Genomic DNA, 18073 nt, shown 5'->3' on the forward strand with positions numbered 1-18073 from the left:
CTGCCTAACATTTTGCAATTTTAGACTTTGGTTTTGTATTGCTTGATCTTGAGAGAAAAAGGAAGGAGTTTCACAGGAAAGATTGCATCGCATTGGGCAGTGCTGCTGGGAGAACTGGGTTCTCGCTCAGCCCCTGCCCTTGCTCAGTTCCTGCAAGATGTGCACCCTGGCTCTTAAACCCCAATTTTTATCAGTGGCAGCTGCATGGTTATTTTTTGGTTGTCTGACTTGAGACTCATACTTCTAGCTCAGGAACAGAGGATCTCTGAGCTCTCCAGGGCTGGAAGTCCAAGTGGCCTTTAATAAAGGCAACCACTTTATGTTGTCTATTTCTGAACAATTCCAATCTTAAAATCACATCAAGCCTTCACGCCAGTTGCCTGTATTGGGAGGCTTTGTTAGAACCCAGTATTTAGAAATCTTCTTCGGATTTCCATCATAACCTCAAGGCATGGCTTATTTATATCATCTTGTTCTTGGCCTGCCAAAGATCAAATGCTCCTTTTCCTCCTCTTTTTGCTAGGCTAAGCAAGCCAAACTCTTGTAAAGTATTTTCTCCTTTCTCTGATTATCTAGATAAGTCTCATCTTTACCTGTCCCAGCTAGGACTCCACTTTCTTGAATCTGGTGCCTTGAGTTTTAGTTTTAAGTTGTTGGTGACTTGCAGAAATGCTGCGTGCTCACTGCAGCAGTTGGAGTTGGTGCTTCGGCCATATGAACTAATCTGTTTCTGTGGAAAACCAGAGTCAGATTAGCAGCTTTTTTTCCCCTTTTATTCTCTCTGTGCCTTTGCTTGTCATTGGTAAAATGACGTCCCATGGCGGGGGGGTTGGACTAGACAATCTTTAAATGTCCCTCCCAACCCAAACTGTTCTGTGATTCTAAGTGTGGGCAATAACTCCTGATCGCGCGTAGATGCTGTAAATGTGAATTGATTAATGTTTGTGAAGCATTCAGATGCCAAGGTGATGAGTGCCGTAGAAAATCTTGTAAGGAACTTAATAATCCTGTCATCAGAGCAGCCCTTGGGTAAAGCACAAGGACACATATTGTTCAGGGTGAAGAAGACAAAATATTGAATAACTTCTCATTAAGCATGTGTTGTCCTTTCTGTGCAGTGAGACAGAGAGTGAGGAAAAATAGTATATAGTGGAGTAAACAAAGGCTGCCTCATGATTCATATGCACAAGGGACTGAATGTAAAACTTTCTCTGGCATTCTTTAATGTTGTATTTCCTTACTCATCTATTCACACCCTTTATTTTGACATACACTTGGTAGATGAGTTATTAATCTGTAGTGTGTAAATCCTAGTACTTCTGATGAAAAGGTTACAGTTATTTAGGCAACAAAGCTTGTTTAAGGTGAGCCTTTATTTAGTTTTCAGCTTTATTTCTTTTTGAAATTGTTTAACTTGTAAGTTCTTGATAAAACTGAGTCTGTATCTCAGTATCCAGTTTTTCCTACAGTGGAAAGTTGAACTGCAGTAACACAAACAGTGTTACACTTTCAAGAAAGACATAGCATATTGTTCACTAAAATTGCATTTGAGATAGGGGAGGTATCCAAGGAGAGGAAGATGGAGGAGTTGGAAAAAGAAACTCCTTTGTGGGGGTTGAGGAGTAACAAAAGTACCAGACAGAAACAGTCCTTGTGATTATTCTCATCTGATAACCACTGCTTTTTCCTTTCGCCTTAATCTTTGCAGATTCTGCCTAAATTGTTTCCATTCTGCAACAATTATCCAGACAGGAAGAGATATCTAAAAAGTACAAAGATTTAAAGAATACCTTTGAGGTTTGGCAGCAACAAATCTGCAGAAGGCACTGTAAGCCTTTGTCACCCTGGCTTTCTCGAAGAAAGCAACTATGAATTTTCCTAATCCTAGTGCTTTTGTTTTCATGGCAAGAACACCCTGGGATGCGTGGTTTGTGTTGTGGAGTACTGCTGGCCACCGTTAGAAAAGAGTCAAGGGACCAATGCTTGGATTCACGCGGTAGGAACGGTTGCTTTATTCTGTATGAGCTAAGGAAACAGCCTACCAAGGGAAGACAACCCAAACCAAAATGCATGTCTCGGCGCCGCACACTCGAGCATCTTTGGTATCATCAATTTTAATGTAAAACTGTACTGATTTTCTTCTTTTTTTTTTTTTTTTAATAATTTCAGTTTGGAAATTGATTAAAGAATCTCCATAGGATTTAATATGGCATCGAAGCAGTCATCTCCCTCAACAGAGGAGCAGGCTTCCTCCGAAATAGATGATCTCTACCTGTCGCTGCAAGGTAAGTTACTGTAGTTTTCTGTGTCTTTTTAACGTAGATTTTTGGCAAAAATCTGTGACTGTGCACAAGTTGAAGGGAATTCTGAGAAACCTGTGAAAACTAGCCTTATGCTAAGTGTAGTTAGTTCACGTCTGTGCTTCTTTGCAGATGTTTCTGGTTTTTATGAGAGACATTTCAGCAGTGAAATGAAAGATAACAGCTCTTGTAGTACTTTTTCGTGGTATTTTCAGATCTGTTGCCTTTTTTGGTACAGATGTGCTCACTGGTTCTTACGCTCTGTTACTCAGAATACATGTTACTGTAAGCTGTTTTCAAGGGAACCGCCAGCATGAAAATGGTTATGCCATTTCATTAGTTCCCTTGTTTTCAATTTGCTGACAATTAGTTGGTTACATTAAGCTGTCTTAGTGAGGCTATTAACTACAGTAATATTTTATTTTATTTGTTTTTCTGTTCTTACTGCTATATCTCCTGCATGTGTAGAAAGATAGCTTGTGGCCAAAACAAGTAGAAAATTTTTGTGGCTTCTAAACAAATTTCTCACAGGTCAGAATCTTTCATCCTTACCTACAATGAGTTATAACTTGTTAAGCAAGCACGCACTGGCGGATTTTTAATTGTTGCAGTTTAATGGCAGCTGCCTGAACAGTTACGTGATAATGAGTGCATCAGAGCTGGCCTCTCAGATAAGCTTTCTGGGTTTTCCTTAATCATGGGTTGAATTTTCCTTTATAAGAATTTCCTGGGAAGACTGATTTTCCTCTAAACGTATTTATGAAAATGCTCGCGTCGGCTATCAAGGAGGCTGGTCCAGGCAGCAGGACTAGCACTGCTGGAAAGCCTGTCTTCGATGTGTTTAGAGCCTGGTTATTCTAGGATGGATGGGCTAAGTCATGTTTCCACAGAGCTATTTCCTTTTAGCTTACTTGCAATGAAATTGCTATGGTGCTTGAGAGAAAATATGTTTAGAACAGATGGTGCAAAAGAATATTCTGCCACGTCACTTACACGATGCGTATTTGCGCTAATATTGTCATTGACGCCATGTGTTTTGATGAGTGAGTATTAACAGTGGTCTAAAGACAAATGTCTTTAATGGTGAATTTTCTGTTTTGCTTCAGTATTACATTTTCAGGAGAGCAAGCAGAAACTCCTAGCAGGCAGGAGCTAGTCTGACTGTTGCACCAAGCACAGCTTGTCAGACGCGCATTTGTTGTGCCAGTCGAAGTCAGCCTTGAGTAGAAAGAGCGAGGTGGCTGTTGTCATGAAATGCGTTTGGAAAGTGCTGTCTAGCTTTAAGGCAGAGGGTGCTGAATTAAAGTTACATGGGATTTTAGAATAGGGTTTTATTTTGAAACAATATTCATGCTATTTTCTGAAAAGTCAGATTGATGTTTATGTCTCGAATAACGGTAGGGTTGTTTGGTCCATATCTCAGTGAAAGAGCCCTGCTTATTAAAATTGAAATGACTAAATTATATTTCTTTGCTGTAATAATTTGAATTCCTGGATTATGCTGAAATGAAGACACTGCAAATCTGGGGCCAAGCTCTCTGTGCCTGACCGTTGTAAAACATCTGGAGATGTCCCTTAGAAGTGACATAAACAATTTTTGTAATGATGCAACAAAAAGATGCAACAAATGGTACAGACACATTCTGTGTATGGAGTTGTGATGCTGCTGCATCTGCTCTGGGTCAAACAAATAAATGGCGACACAGCTGCGATGAAGCACCAAAGACACATTCCCTGACATGACATGTAGAAAACATTGGTAAATCTGCCTGCAGATCTGTGGGGGGAAAGGTCACATAAGAATAATAGGGTCACTCAAGGAAACGGGCTTTTCCATTAATAGGAATCTTGGGATGAGATTTGCAAAGCAGCCAGAGACTTTGATTGCTTTACATCTTCAGGTTCACCTGGAGAAGTTTTAGGGAAATCTCAGGTTCAAGGAATGGCTGCTTATAACTATTAGAAAAGCAGCTTACTTTTTGGGTGACTAAAGATGGATGTAAAACTGGTTATGAGCTGCTTTTCAAATTGTTAAGGTGTAGCTTTGAAGAGTATGTCTAGAGCTGTATAATACACAACATAACAGGAGATATGTGTAAATAGTTGGCACAGAAGAAAAAAGCAGGAGTGAGATCTAGTCTGGATTGCTCATATTTTATTCTACATTTAAATTCTTTGTGATCCAATCTTCTGTTATTCCTGAAAGGCATCCAGTGATGATAGAGCACTTGTCTAGCCTGGTTAGTTAGGACAAGATCAACTTAATGTGCCAATTGGTTTGGTAATTGTGAAGTTATATGCCTAAGAACTGTAACAAAATGGTTAGCTTTTTTTTTTTCTTCCCTGCCAGGCGTAAAACCAAACACTCATTTTAGGTATGTTTGACTGTGATTTAAGTCACAATCTTCTGTGAGGAGGACAGCACTTTTGGGAAGAGAAGGAAGGAAATAGGGGAAGAAGAACCTCCTTAAAATAATTATTAAAGAGGCTACTACTTAGTAGCTCTAATTATTATACTAATCCTATTAAATTAATGCCAGTGGCTTAGTATTGTAAAAACCTGCTTTAGTGGACTTTCTGTTGGTGGGTTTTTAGGTAGAAGAGTGTTCAAGGATGAACATTCACTTTCCTTAATAGTGTTTGGCCTAAAAGATGCAGTAAAGAAGGTTAGTGGAAGACGGGTAAAAATGTAACTTTGTTCTCAGTGAGTCTTTCATTTCAACTAAATTTTAAGGAGATTTAATGAAGCATGAAGAAAATAGGTAAAGAAATAAAAGTAACATGGGTTCTAATGTTCCCATCTCCAGACATTTTCAAATGATGAAGCTAGTCACAAAATCATGAGGCTAAAGTAAAAGCTGCAAGAATAAAAACCCTTATATACATATCTTTTCAGATTTATATATTGCTCTTTAACCTTTTCCAGTTTTCAAGCTGATCTCCACAACCAAAAGAGTAATAGTTACCCCCTTCCCTCCCTGCAAAGAAAATTGAAATTGCTATGAAATTGCATGATGACAGTGATGACAGGACTTGGGCGCCTTTTCTTCTGTTCTTTTTTCCTTCCCTATGTCCTAGATTTTATAATAAAATTAAATCACAATAAGATCAATGTTATCTGTGCCCTGTCCTCCAGCACCTCCCTGTTTTCTCCCAGTTTTCTCATGTAGTACAATGCAGAGCAGCTGCAAAGCTGTTTTGTGTTCTTGCACACCCACCTAAAAGTGCAGGTGAAAAGCCTGGAGCTGGACCTATTATGGATATATCCTATGGGGAAATATTTAAGGGAAGGGTTTCTCCTGCCAGGCAGGCTGCAAACGTTTTGGTGAACAGAGGATGCTTGCCAGGGAGATGCTCCATTGTGGCGAATGGACCATCTTTGAAACCTGAAGTCACTTTTGCTGCAGCTACAGAGGGAACAGGCAGGAGCTCGGGGCTCGGCTGGCAACGAGCATGGGAGGAAGAACACGGGAGCCCTGTCCTATGTCTCCTCCTCCCATGGCTTCCCTCCCAGCATTGCATTACAGGCTGGCCCCATAGACGGGTCCAGCCTGGTGCTCGGCCTTCTGTAAATGGAAGAGGCACGGTCGGGGTCCAAAATTCTTTTCAGCTACCTAAAATGAGGTGGCATGTCCCCTCCTTTGGTAAGAGAAGGGCTTCGTGGCAATGTTCTGAGAACTGTTGGAGGTAGGGCTGCTCTTTGCTGATGAGCCCGAGTGCGGGATTGCAGCAAGGGCAATGTGCAGCCGCTTGCGGATGGGTGGCTACAGCAGAAACTGAACAGGGTTTGTGGTGCTCTGGAGTGGGAATATTTTTTGCTTTCAAGATGTAAATCTGTTTGCCTGTGGTAGGATCCAGCCTCCACTTTACCTCCCATGCACAAATCCTCCCACTTTCTTCCCTAGGACAGCAAACAGACCCTATGTCTGGTGTTTCCCACTGAGCCTGTGCAGAACTGTTTTCCCTTCTCTTTCCATGCTTACTGAGCTAATTCAGACACAAGAGAGTGTGTTTAGCTCTCGGAGTTTGGGGCATGTACTTAGTCTTTCACTGTTTAATTAACTGCAAGGGTCCTAATTTTTGGCTCTGCTTATTAATCCTGTTTATTACTGTAACCCAAAGGATGATCATGTAAGAACTAAAAACTGGTTTTGAACAGTGTTTAATGATATAAATGAATTATGTTATTAGACACAGTTATGCCTAATCCTTTATGAATGATTTCTCTTCAAGTGAAATTGAAGATATGGTGATAGGTATGGGTAGATTTTGTTGTGTAACTTGTAGTAGGTTGCACTCATCTCCGAGTAAAGGGGGATATCACTCTGACACCCGCTTAATTCATCCAGAGGTCAGGTAGACTGCTAATTCTGACCCAGCATTTTTTTTTGTTCTAACTGTATGTCTCATCTGTTGGGGCCAGTATGTTATTACAGCTACACTTTTTTTTTTTCTTTAAGCAGAATGATCAAAAAAGTCCATTAAATGTTTATCACAGTTTTTCAAGGGTGACTTCTACAAATCGAAAAGTTCCCATAGGAGCTACACAGAAATTTATGCCCTGTCTATGCTGCCTGCTGCCCGGGCGAGGAGCTGGTCTGCAGGTCCCCGGACTGCGCGGCTTCGTGGCATGTGACAGGGCTGATGGTGCTGGAGAGGCAACCGATACATGACACTGCCAAAAAAAAAAAAAAAAAATCACTCATGGGTATTTTTGTCTGGTTTGCATGCCTAATGAAAAAAATAGATTGTAGAGTTGTATAAATGTGTTCCCTGCTAGATAAATTTCAGTTTGTTAAAGGCACTGTCAGGTGCATAACTGGTTAAAAAATAGCATTAAAATGCCTAAGGAGTGGATGGCTTCTGAGGCACCTGTGTAGGGCACTGAAGGCCACTCATATTCAAATCGCGGCTTCACTGTGGATTTTCTTTAAAATATTAGAAAAGCCACTTAAGCCCTTATTGTTAAAAGTATATTGATACCTAAATGATGTGACTTAGTACCTTTAAGAATTTAACCTGCAACCTCTGTCAATGCCCCCAAGTACTGCAGTGCCTCACTTCATGGGCTGTTGTGGCAGTAAAGACAGTGGGGTTTCAGCACAGAGCTGCTCCAGGATCTTGGCAATGAGAAGAGCAAAAATGTTTTAAGAAAGCTGGGAGGGCAAAACTCAGTGTGAACACGCTTCCTGAGTTAGCAGCCCTTTTGGTAAATAGGATAATTTGCTTTCAAAAGGAAAAGGAGGTTGAAGGGAATAGTGTAGAAAGGAAAGTTCCCACTTGCTGCACAGACATGGTAGTAGTTAATTAGTTAATATTTATACAATATTTGGATTTGAAAAGACCTGTTCCTGTAGAAAAATTTTCATCACCGTCATTGGGCTTTGGATAAACAACTTAATCTTAACAAAAAATACTATGTTTGTTTTTAATTGCTTAACATCATGTTGCTGAACATAAATGCTGGAAATAACTCTTTTCCCCAGCTTTCCTGTCTGCAGAAAATGAAACTTTTGTTACTGGGTGGACAGGAAGGGACTCAAAGGGCTCAGGGGTGAGTTGCTCACACTCTCCCTGCGTTGGCAAATACTTAATGGTTCTTCTGATGGTTCCTATCATTTGCACATGTACCTGCTTGGTGTCCTAGTTCATATCAGCAGTGCTGTCTTGAGGGAGCTCTCCCAGTTATCCCTGCTGACCATGCTTTGGTTCATTTTGCTGAGCTGTCAGGGAGTGTGGAAATGGTTATTTTGAATGAAACTGAAATAAATGCTCCAAGAAGGTACCATGGCTGTCTGTGGGCATTCAGGCTAGAGCTAGTCCAACACAGCCTTTCTTCCCAACACATGTGGTGGGTACGCTACATCCTGAACATCAGCTCTTTTGATCTGCTGATATGTTCCTTTTGAGCTGCACTGCCTGCTGCTGTAGACATAGCCTTAGCTGATCTGAATGGTGAAAGAAAGATATGAAAATATCATACACAAGAGGTAATTCCTTCTGGCGAAACAGAGAAGAGAAGATGACAGACAGGCTTGCGCTCATTAATTTCAAATTATTATTTTTAAAAAGAAAAAAGCCACACAGTTGTAAATGGTTCACTGGCAGTGATGCACAGGTCCTTGCGATAGAAGAAAACCTCTTTGCTGTTTGGTGACGTTGTTTGACGAGTGTGGACAGACAGGGTACATCTGCTCTGCCACAGTTTGCTTCCCCCAGCTCCCTGCCGAGGGAGGAGATGGTGCTTTCCTGTGAGCTGCCGTCTCCGACCTTGGGAAGGGAGAGGCATGAAAGGCAACAGAAGAGAGGAGATTAATTTTCAGTCTGGCTTTTCTGTATTCCCTTGAAAGGAAGGCTGAGAGTAAAACCGTGGCTGGCGGAGCTCCTGCGCTCCCCTCCTCTTCCTCCTGGGAGAGTTCAGCACCACCATGGTCCCTGCCATGTCCCCGTGCTCCAGCCCTTAATGATTAGTCTGGTTTGTAGCACTTGTTGATAGCTCATTACTGGATAAAACAGTCATTGTCCAGCAGCATGTATTGATTTTCGGCTAGCCTACGTGACGCGCTGCTTCTATGTGTTATTCCTCCCTAAAGAGTTGTTCTGAAGATTAGCTTTAACACGCAGGGTGAAATGTGATAGATTGTGGGTGTTTTCAGATTAGCAGTTCTTATTTTGTTCTCTCAGATCCACTTTTTGGCTCAGTGAGTTTGTGCCCAAAGTGAAGAAAATGATCAGTTTTTTCTGATAGCTTTTTTTATTCTGGGTCAGTGGCATTTTGAAAACTAGGGCAAGAGAAAACCAAGGTCACTTAGAGACCTATAAAAAGGCCTAACAAAGAATCCATTCATCCTCATAAAAATAAAAATCCGTATTAATTAACCACGTGGTAGAGATAAGAATTTGAAAGCATGATTAAATCATTAGTGCCTCTGAGCAGCAGAGTAGGGGGGGAGCTGGGAGGGAAAACACATTTGGCCTGAAAATTGAAATGCGACTGCCTGCCACGGTGCCAGAAGCACATCGGTACTGAGCTGTGTTGTGTGCCCTGGGTGGAAGCACAGTGACTGCTGCACTACAGTCCGGGGAGATATTGGCAGGCATGGAGTTTGTTATTGATTGACAATAAGATGATATGATTGTTATTATTGCTATTATTATTAATTTGGGTAGGAAAATAAGCCACATTGCAGCTGAGGCTGCGGCTGCTTGGAAGGCAGCCCGGTGGGTTGCACGAGGCAGCGGCTGTAGCCTGGGGAGGGTGTAAGGGCTGCTTAGGTGTGTGTAGTGAAACAACCGCCCTGTACTTTCACCAGGTGAGACATTTGCCTGAGAGCTGCCCACGTGAATCAACACTGGCAGTATCTGGCCCACATTGCATAATGCTTCTGCACATTAATATGGAGAGATTCAACCAAAACAAGACCAAATGTCCTCATCCTAACCATCTTTCTGTAACCAACCCCAAAAGCAAGTTCCCCCAATCAGTAGCAGTAGTGTGTGTTTGGCAAGAGCTGCAGCTGAAGAGTCGCTGGCGTCCGGCAGAGTAGCTAATATTTGCTTTCCATCCCTTTTCAAATGCCAGCGATACCAGCCTTGCCTGCCTGATAAAATTGAGTGCAGCTACTCAGTAATTGCTCTTAGGTAATTGGAACGGCTCCTGTGCGGGTGTTCAACCAAAGGGTGTGGTTGGGTTCTGTACTAACATGAAGGCAACATCTCCATGCTATTTATGTCCTCCTTGTGAGCGTTGCAACATTGATTGGTCTGTATGGCACGTTTGCGCTTATTTTCTGTTTTCCAAACAAAACAGAATTCTGAGATTACATTTTTGTCCATGTCTTTAAGACTACCCTTATCTTGCGGTTCATCATGATCTCTGTGATTTTTAAAAAGAAGCATAAAACAATCCAGCAAGCAGGGGAAATCGACTGTTTCATGCTCCGACAGGATCGTAGTATTGCAGATTAGAGGACTGTTGAAAGATGTATTAGCTACAGGATGCGAAACAGCCCTCGACGCCCGTAATGTGTGAATGTTTTTCTCACTGCTCACCCGCACGGTGAAGCAGAAGGAGATCTGTGGGTCGGATGGTGGGGTTAGGAGCAGGAGGCTGCGTTATCCTTAAGCGGCTTGCTCCGCTTTGCGAGCTGATGAAGCTCTGCCCAGCAAGCCCTTCAGGCTGTCTTGGATGATGAAAAGCCACCCAGGACTGGGGTTTGTGTTTGCCAAATTACCAGAATGTAATAAAGTGTGGGACGTTTTCCTCTGAGTGGCATTTTCATTTTCATGGGCAGAGCAGCCAGGTTTTTTTTTTTTTTTTTCCCCCCCAAGGACTTGATATTTTTGGTATTTTTCATCCTGCCCAGCCTACAAAAACATACATATCTATTGCTGAGTGGTCTTGCACTTGCATTATGATGTCAAACTTGCCTTTGCATTAATCTTTTATGCAAGAGCATGCTTTCAGAGGCAGAAGAGATCGTCCGCTCCCACCCCATCTCCCAGATTTGTTCCTTCTTGCAAGCTGATGGCCTGGTCAGAGTCTCCCGCTGCCTCTCCCACGAGGCAGGAGGATTTACCCCAGCTGGGAAGCGGGCAGCGAGTACCCCACAGCTGCCTTGCCCACCGTGTCCCTCCGGGCCTGGGCCATGCTCCCTCCTCAGGGGGCTGCACCGGGGCCATGGTGCAGGACATGCACTGTCCTCTCCTGTCCTCCTGGCAGGGCGGTGGGCCAGCGTCCCGTCCCACCTGCGTCCCTCTATGCAGGAGCTCCGAGCCTCTGTGTCGCCATGACCCCAGCGTCCAAAGCCCCATCCTCTGCTCCTGGCTGCTTGAGGCAGCCCCTCCTGCCACTCGGCACAGCAGGGAGAGGGCCTCACGCTTTCTCTCTGCTTTGTACCTCTCCAGCCTCTCAGTCTTTGCTTCCTGCTGCCTGGGATGAGAGGCAAGCTGGCAGGAGAGGCAGGAGCATTGCAGATGGCTGCCCGTAGCCATGCACAGAGGGGCTGGCATCCGCCTCGGCCCTCAGAGGGAAGGGCTGGGACAGCCGTGTGGCTGGCGCAGGCCAAAGATGGTGGCTCGGGTGACCAAAACGTCAACTCTCCGAACTGTATAATCTTGCCGTCACTCAGTTGTGTATTTGACCTGCTTTGTAATGTCTGGGCTATTAAAAACCAGTGCAGCCTTTTGGGTTTTTATTCAAATGGGGAAGAAGGAGGGGATGACCGCCCTTCTGCAGCTCCAGGCAGGCCCCTTGGCGGGGCGGTACTACTTTTTTGACCTGTTTTTTTGGGAAGCCAACCCCAACGCTTGCAGTCAAAGCTGATGTGGAAAGGGAGAGATGTGAAAGACTGAAAGAGTTAATGTGCGTTGATGTCTGAAACATTGTGGGGAGACAAGTTAAGGTCTCCCTAGTGACAAATTGGGGTCTGCAGAGCACCACTGAGCCCCAGGTGAGAAGCTGACTGGCGCGGAGTCTGGAGGCCTCGGAAGATGCGCAGTTCCGCCTTCTGCTGTGCCTTGCAGCTCGCTGTGTGTGCCCAGAGGTCACCCGGAGCTCATTTGAGGAAAGAGCTCACAACCACCCAAAAGACCCCTCATGACATCCCCCCCCCCCCCCCCCCCAATGGCGCCTGCGCAGAAGATGAAGAACATTCTGGAACAAGAAACACGTAAGTCCTTGAGGGGGCAGGACTAGAGGCAGGGACTGGCCTATAAAAGACACAACTTTGGGGACTCCACGCTGCTGCTGCTCCGGACCTGCCTCTGCCGCCCGGTGCCGGCGCAGCCGGAGCCCCTGTGCTCTGGGAGCAGCACGCCCGCCGCCGGAGGGCTGCCGCCTTTACCATCAACATCAAGGCATCCAAGGGTGGTGGTCTGTCTCTCTCTCCCCCCCACCTTTCCTTCTTTTTCCTTTCCTCTTACAAGTATTTCACTTATAACCCGCATTGCCTATCGTGCTTTCCAAGTTCAGGTTGCTTTTAACCATCAATAAAGTGTTTAATGGATTGTTTGGTGTCATTTCACCTTAATTTAGCCCAAGGGAACCACAGAACAGCCATGATCCTCCCTGGGCACAGCCCAGTTTGGGTCATGGTGAGACAAAAATGAGTTTGCGCCCACACGTGTTCCCACGAGCCATCGGGGTGGCTGCTGGTGGCAGCGCCCGTGCAGCGCTGAGGCCTCAAAGGCCAAAATGTCAGGGGCCAGCACCTCCTGCTGTTGCCTCAGACCTGTATATGGATGTCCAGGAGGGATGTATGGTTTTGGTGGTGGCGTGTCTTGGGAATGGGGTGGTTTTTTGGGAGGGACCGTGGGCTGGGGAGTTGCGTGATCCACTGGCCATGATCAGGGATGGGGCTGGGGAGCTGCTCGGTCCGTCTCTGCTGCTCATGCTCTGCTTCACCTTTTGGGGGAATTAGACTTTTCTTCATCTCTGCTACCCACAAGCCATGGCGAAAGGTTTTCCCCTCTCTACTCTGGTGCGAGAAAGTTTAAATATTCTGATTTTTGAAACATGGGCTTAACCAGCCTCCTGTCTTCCTTCGCAACTGCTGGTAGTTTATCACTGCGTAGCAGCCTGAAGGACCTCGGTGAAGAGCTGGATCTCTGCGTGACCGGGTCACGCTGTGAGTCCCATTTCACTGTTTTTTAATGGGGCACAAGGTCAAGCACTTCCTTCTTCCTCCCTCCTGTTTTAAAACCCTTTGTACCCCTTTTTGGCCGGATTAATGGTCTGCATGCCCCAGAGAGGGCCCAGCAGTGAAAAGGATGCTGTTAGAGGGTTTATTCCCCGATGACAGCCTAATAACTGTCCCCAGCCCTTCAGTTAGCCTAGATGTCCCGTTGTATGGCTTCACCTGCAGATTTGCACTTGTCACCTAACCCCAGCCTCCATCCTGGTCGTATCACCCAACTCCGTACATGGCTTTTCCCGAATTTCAAGATGGATCTTGTACTGACAATGGCCCTGAGTCTTTCAAGGAACCCTTAGGAATGGATGGAGTTATTCTAGACATATTGCTCTGTAAGATGATGTGTTCACACTGCCGTTTGCATTTGCTGAGCTTTTGAGAAAACCTTCATTAGTTGCTCTTTGCTGCATCCAGTAGAAGTGTGCTTAATGGTTGTGGAGTTCCTTGCAGTATCGTCTCTGCAAGCAAGAAATAGCACTAAATAAGAGTTGGAAAAACTAATATCAAGTTGTATCTTAATATCTGGAAGAACAGACCATAGGTTTGAGATGGATGCCATGCATCTTTTTGAGAAAGAGAAATAAAAGCAGATAATTTTTTCCATTAACCATTTTTTTCTTTTTTTTTTTCCCAGTGCAGCGAGAGCTTACACAGAAGAAAACCTTCACTAGATGGATAAATTTAATATTGGCAAAGGTGAGAAGGGGATTCTTTAGGAAAGACATGCCTTTTGCCTGTTTGGTTTGGATGTGCTGTACAGAGATTAAATTTTTTAGGAATAAACAAAATTAATGTAAGATTTTTAGGTGCTGGCTGGAAAAAGTAGCCCCTGGAAAGCATTTGTTTAATAGGTGTAACAGCATTGTATTGGTGATTATAAGGACATTTGTAAGAGATGGTTTGTAACTAGATGACTATCTGTTTTGCTGATGTGGTAAAACATACTTGTGCTGGATTGTGGCACGTCTCAGGGTTTTATGAGGTTCTGTACTTACGATTAGTTTTACTGTGTTAGGTAAGTATTATTCTATTGCGCAATCCAAGAACATGAGTTTAATGGGATGACCTGAGTGAGTGGTAAGTATTAAGACAAACCACGTAGTAGCGTAAGTGCTCTTTACGCTTTCACTAAGCAGCTCATGCAGCATCTGCTGCCATTCTGACTTGCTTAGGTAAAAAAATAATCCTGTTTTGGTCCCTCCTTGAGCAGAAGCTGCTGAGCTCATGGTAGGTTTGTGTTGTCCACAAGTGGGTGAAAAGAGTGAGGGCTTAGTTATTCAGCTCTATAGTCAAATTTCTACTGGAGATACATTGATTAAGAAGTCAAAATATGAATTAACTGCTTCTCTTTCCCTTTTTAAAAGTTTTTGGTTTGAAAAAACTTGAAAAGTATAAATACTTGAAAATGAGGGCTAAAATTACCCTTATAAAACTCAGAGGCAGGGCGAGGGGGAATAAGAGACAAACATAATAATGGGCTAGAAGAAGCAGGATATGGCTGATTAGATGCAGGATTTATATTTCAGCTTCTTGAAAAAATAAAGGATGCTAAACTTTTTTTAACAGAGTAATCTGTGATATTCTGTAGTGTGTTGAATTCAAAATGACAAAAGATGGTGTGACAAGCATTGAAATTTATTTTGCAGCATACACCTCCTTCTGTTATCTCAGACCTGTATACAGACATACAGCAAGGACATTTGCTTTTGGATCTGTTGGAAGTGCTTTCAGGTCAACATCTGGTAAGACAGAGTAATAAAAATATTACCTCAGTCCTTTGTCAAATCCAGAAAAGATTTCTGGATATGCTTAATTGTAAGCGTATGAACGATCCCTCTGGAGTCATAGAGCTATTTGCAAGTAACTTGTTATTACACCACTGACACTGAAACACACTGAAATAAGTTGATACGAAGTAATTTGTGAATCTTTGCAGGACTTCCATTACCAAAATGTAAAATAAAATTGATTTTTGTAACTGAGGATGTTACCTGTTCTTTTTGCTTCACAGCCACGGGAAAGAGGATTTAATACCTTCCAGTGCAGAAGCAACATAGAAAACGCTTTGACATTTTTAAAGAGCAGATCAGTGAGTATTAACTTCAGAATTCACAACTAAAGCCAGTTTAGCTGGTGGAACATTTTCGTTGTTAACAATGATCCTTTTTTTTTCCCCTAGCTCAAGCTCATAAATATTCATGTTGCTGACATTATTGAAGGAAAACCTTCCATTGTGCTTGGCCTAATTTGGACAATTATATTTCATTTTCATGTAAGTATTTCAGCGATGTAGGAGAGTTTTAGTAGAGAGAAAAGCACAAAAATGTGTTGATTTACGTGGTTGCCAAACGAGATGAATTAGTACAAAGGAGAAGATTATTTTCTGACATCTGGAAGTGATGGCTCAGGGAGGAGACGCACCAGTGCATCTTGCGTGTGTCTCTGAGCTGCTTCACCAATGCAATGACGGCATTGCAGCTTGATGAACAGTATCTACCTGCAAATGGTAGGAAGGAAAGGTATTGAGATTTTTTTAAAGTAACCAGTTAAAAAATAAGCTAAACTTTGCCTGTCTAAGGCCTGTAATGATTCAGCTCCAAATAGAGTAAATAGTGTGAAGTGGCTCACATCCATCTCCCTCAGGGGCAGCTCCCCTCTTCAGTGTTGGCTGTGCTCACAAGGTGTAGTTCTTGCTGTTACTTGTTTTCAGTACCAGGTGCCTGAAATAACATGAAGGCTGTCGTAGTGACGTTTCTTATACAAGATACTGAGCATGCATCTTGCGTGGCATGAGGTTATGGGGAGGTTTGAGAGCACAGGGCCTTGCTTTAATCATGTTGTAGGACTGTAGAGGATGGTGGAGCCAAACTGTCTTCTAGCAAGAGCCCAGCAGCAAATTAACATAGGTGCACCGGCGGTGAACTGGTGACAGGGGCTCGGGAGAGCACTAAGAAGCAAAGTTATTTAACAGTATTGCAGCCCACATTTTTCTTGCTAAAGGTACTTTGGTGCTGAAGATTCTTGTGCTGCACATAGCCTATGCATTATCTTTTTACCTAAATCAACCTTCTCTAACCAAATGCAGATTTCTGAGGTCTGTTGAGTAGGTTTTCCTGCACCCTGTGTGAGCAGGCAGACTCTGAACATGCCTTATACATGACACTCTTGCTGTTGACAGCAGAAAACACAGCTGCCACGGGCTGCTTTCGCTGGTAGGAGGAGTAGAAAAGTGCATTGAGTGAGAAGGTCCCTTGATGCCATTGCTGGTACCCACAGTATAACATGGAAGTCTTTGGGTGAATATTTCCTGCCAAAACATCACCTAAAGATGGGAATTCAGCATGAAATAGTTTAGGTTGAACAAATAAAAAAACCTGATCTTTGGGGGCACGGAACTACAGCTGTGATTGAGTCCTTTCTAATTCTGTGTGGTTTTCCGCCATTGATGTCTTGGTAATTTTTCACTGAAGCCTGATTAACTCTCCTGTCATCTCTGATAGATTGAAGAACTTGCCAGGACACTTGCTTGTACTTACAATCAGCCTTCACTTGATTGTTCAAGTGCTGTTGACTCCTTTCCAAAGGCAAGCCGATCAGCTAAAAAAAGTGCTAAAATTAAGGAACGGTGGAAGATCTCTGCTACAAAGGCTCTTTTGTTGTGGGCAGAAGAACAGTGTTCACTGTAAGTTCCATTCAAGACATAAATAGTATGTTGCACATTGTATTTACTGCTTTCCTCTAAACGTGGTGATATTTTCCCCTGTTCTTTTAACATTACTTAGTGACAGCTTAACAGAAAATAATTTAGATTTCAGATGTTGTTACCAGTACTTTTAGCATCAGTCAGAACCTAAATGTTTTGACATGAGCCCTTTAAGTATAATAACGTGAAGCTAATCCTACTAATAGAATACCACAATGTAAATTGAATTGTTTGGCTTTTCTCTTTTAGGGGCTTCTGTGTGATAACTCTAGTGGAATGTTTACATGATTTGCTAGTTTTAATCCTCATGGCTAGCACTGGTTAACAAATTTTCAATAATTAATTTTTTTTTAATGGAAAATTTAGGATTTCTAGGATTCCCACATCTTCTGTTTTTCTGTGAAAACACTGCATAGTCCCCAAGAAGGACCCTAGTCCTTGAGGTCCTAGTCCCCAGTACTAACAAGATGTTTGCTTATGCTTGATGTACAGATAACTGTTGATTTCAGTGGGAGTATTCACAGCGCACAATCTAGAGCAGATACAGGTATTTCTTGCAAGGGGCAGGCTTTACATTTTCTTCAAGGGCTACTGCTTCACTCCAAGACTTTTCAAACATGTTTTACAATAATGACAGGCCTTTCTCTCCAGCTCTTTGGTTGCTTTATGTTCCAGTAACATCCTACTAATATTCCATTCCTACTGATATAACATGTTAGTGGGAGATAAAGGTCTTCATCAGCACTTCATCAGACACTTTCTGCTGGGGGAATGTTTTCAGGTCCTGAAGTTTCCCTTTTAGCTGTGTTTTATCAGGACAAGATTGACTGGCATGTAAAAAACAGCTCCCTGTCCATTTAATCTTCCTCTTTCATTTGTTTTTCTTTTTCAGCAATATTGCTGTCTGTTTTGTAGCATCCTTTCTGAACTGTGATTACGTTGAATGATTTTGTTATCAGTGAATCCTGTAGTTTTTGGTAAAAGAACAAATCTTGTAAGTCCTGGCCCATTGTTTTGTAACTAGATTTAATCACCTGAAACCCCACATCTTCTCCATGCTGTAACATACTCATAATATACAGGCTGTTTCTGGAAAGTTGTCCAAGAATTCACTGTGGCTTGCAGAGCTGGGCACCTCGCAGCACTGTCCAGGCACCATTTAATAGAAGATGTTTTAAAGACACTAAGCTACGTAAGAGAAAAAGAAATATTTTTGCTACAGTAATAGATCACTTTTAAGGTCTGGATTTTCTGAAATGCCAGAGGTGATTCCAATACTTGATGCCCTTACTGACAAATACCTACATGTTCTTCAGTGCTTTGCTTGTTGTTTTTCCATCCCATAGAATGCATAGATATTGAGCACAAAGGTGATT

General features: G+C 43.0%; 1 protein-coding gene across 1 annotated transcript in view; it reads left to right on the forward strand.

Annotated features, from left to right (window-relative positions):
• The first annotated feature begins 2206 nt into the window (after window positions 1–2206).
• The window catches only part of SYNE2 (spectrin repeat containing nuclear envelope protein 2), a 186120-nt gene continuing 170253 nt past the window's right edge, over window positions 2207–18073 (forward strand). The window contains exons 1-6 of the mRNA XM_075712036.1: window positions 2207–2285; window positions 13629–13690; window positions 14641–14736; window positions 15006–15083; window positions 15174–15266; window positions 16495–16676. Coding sequence (XP_075568151.1) covers window positions 2207–2285; window positions 13629–13690; window positions 14641–14736; window positions 15006–15083; window positions 15174–15266; window positions 16495–16676 — 590 coding nt within the window. The remainder of the gene's footprint in view (window positions 2286–13628; window positions 13691–14640; window positions 14737–15005; window positions 15084–15173; window positions 15267–16494; window positions 16677–18073) is intronic.

This window comes from Pelecanus crispus, chromosome 6, assembly GCF_030463565.1.
Source record: "Pelecanus crispus isolate bPelCri1 chromosome 6, bPelCri1.pri, whole genome shotgun sequence".
In the NCBI taxonomy this organism is placed as follows: domain Eukaryota; kingdom Metazoa; phylum Chordata; class Aves; order Pelecaniformes; family Pelecanidae; genus Pelecanus; species Pelecanus crispus.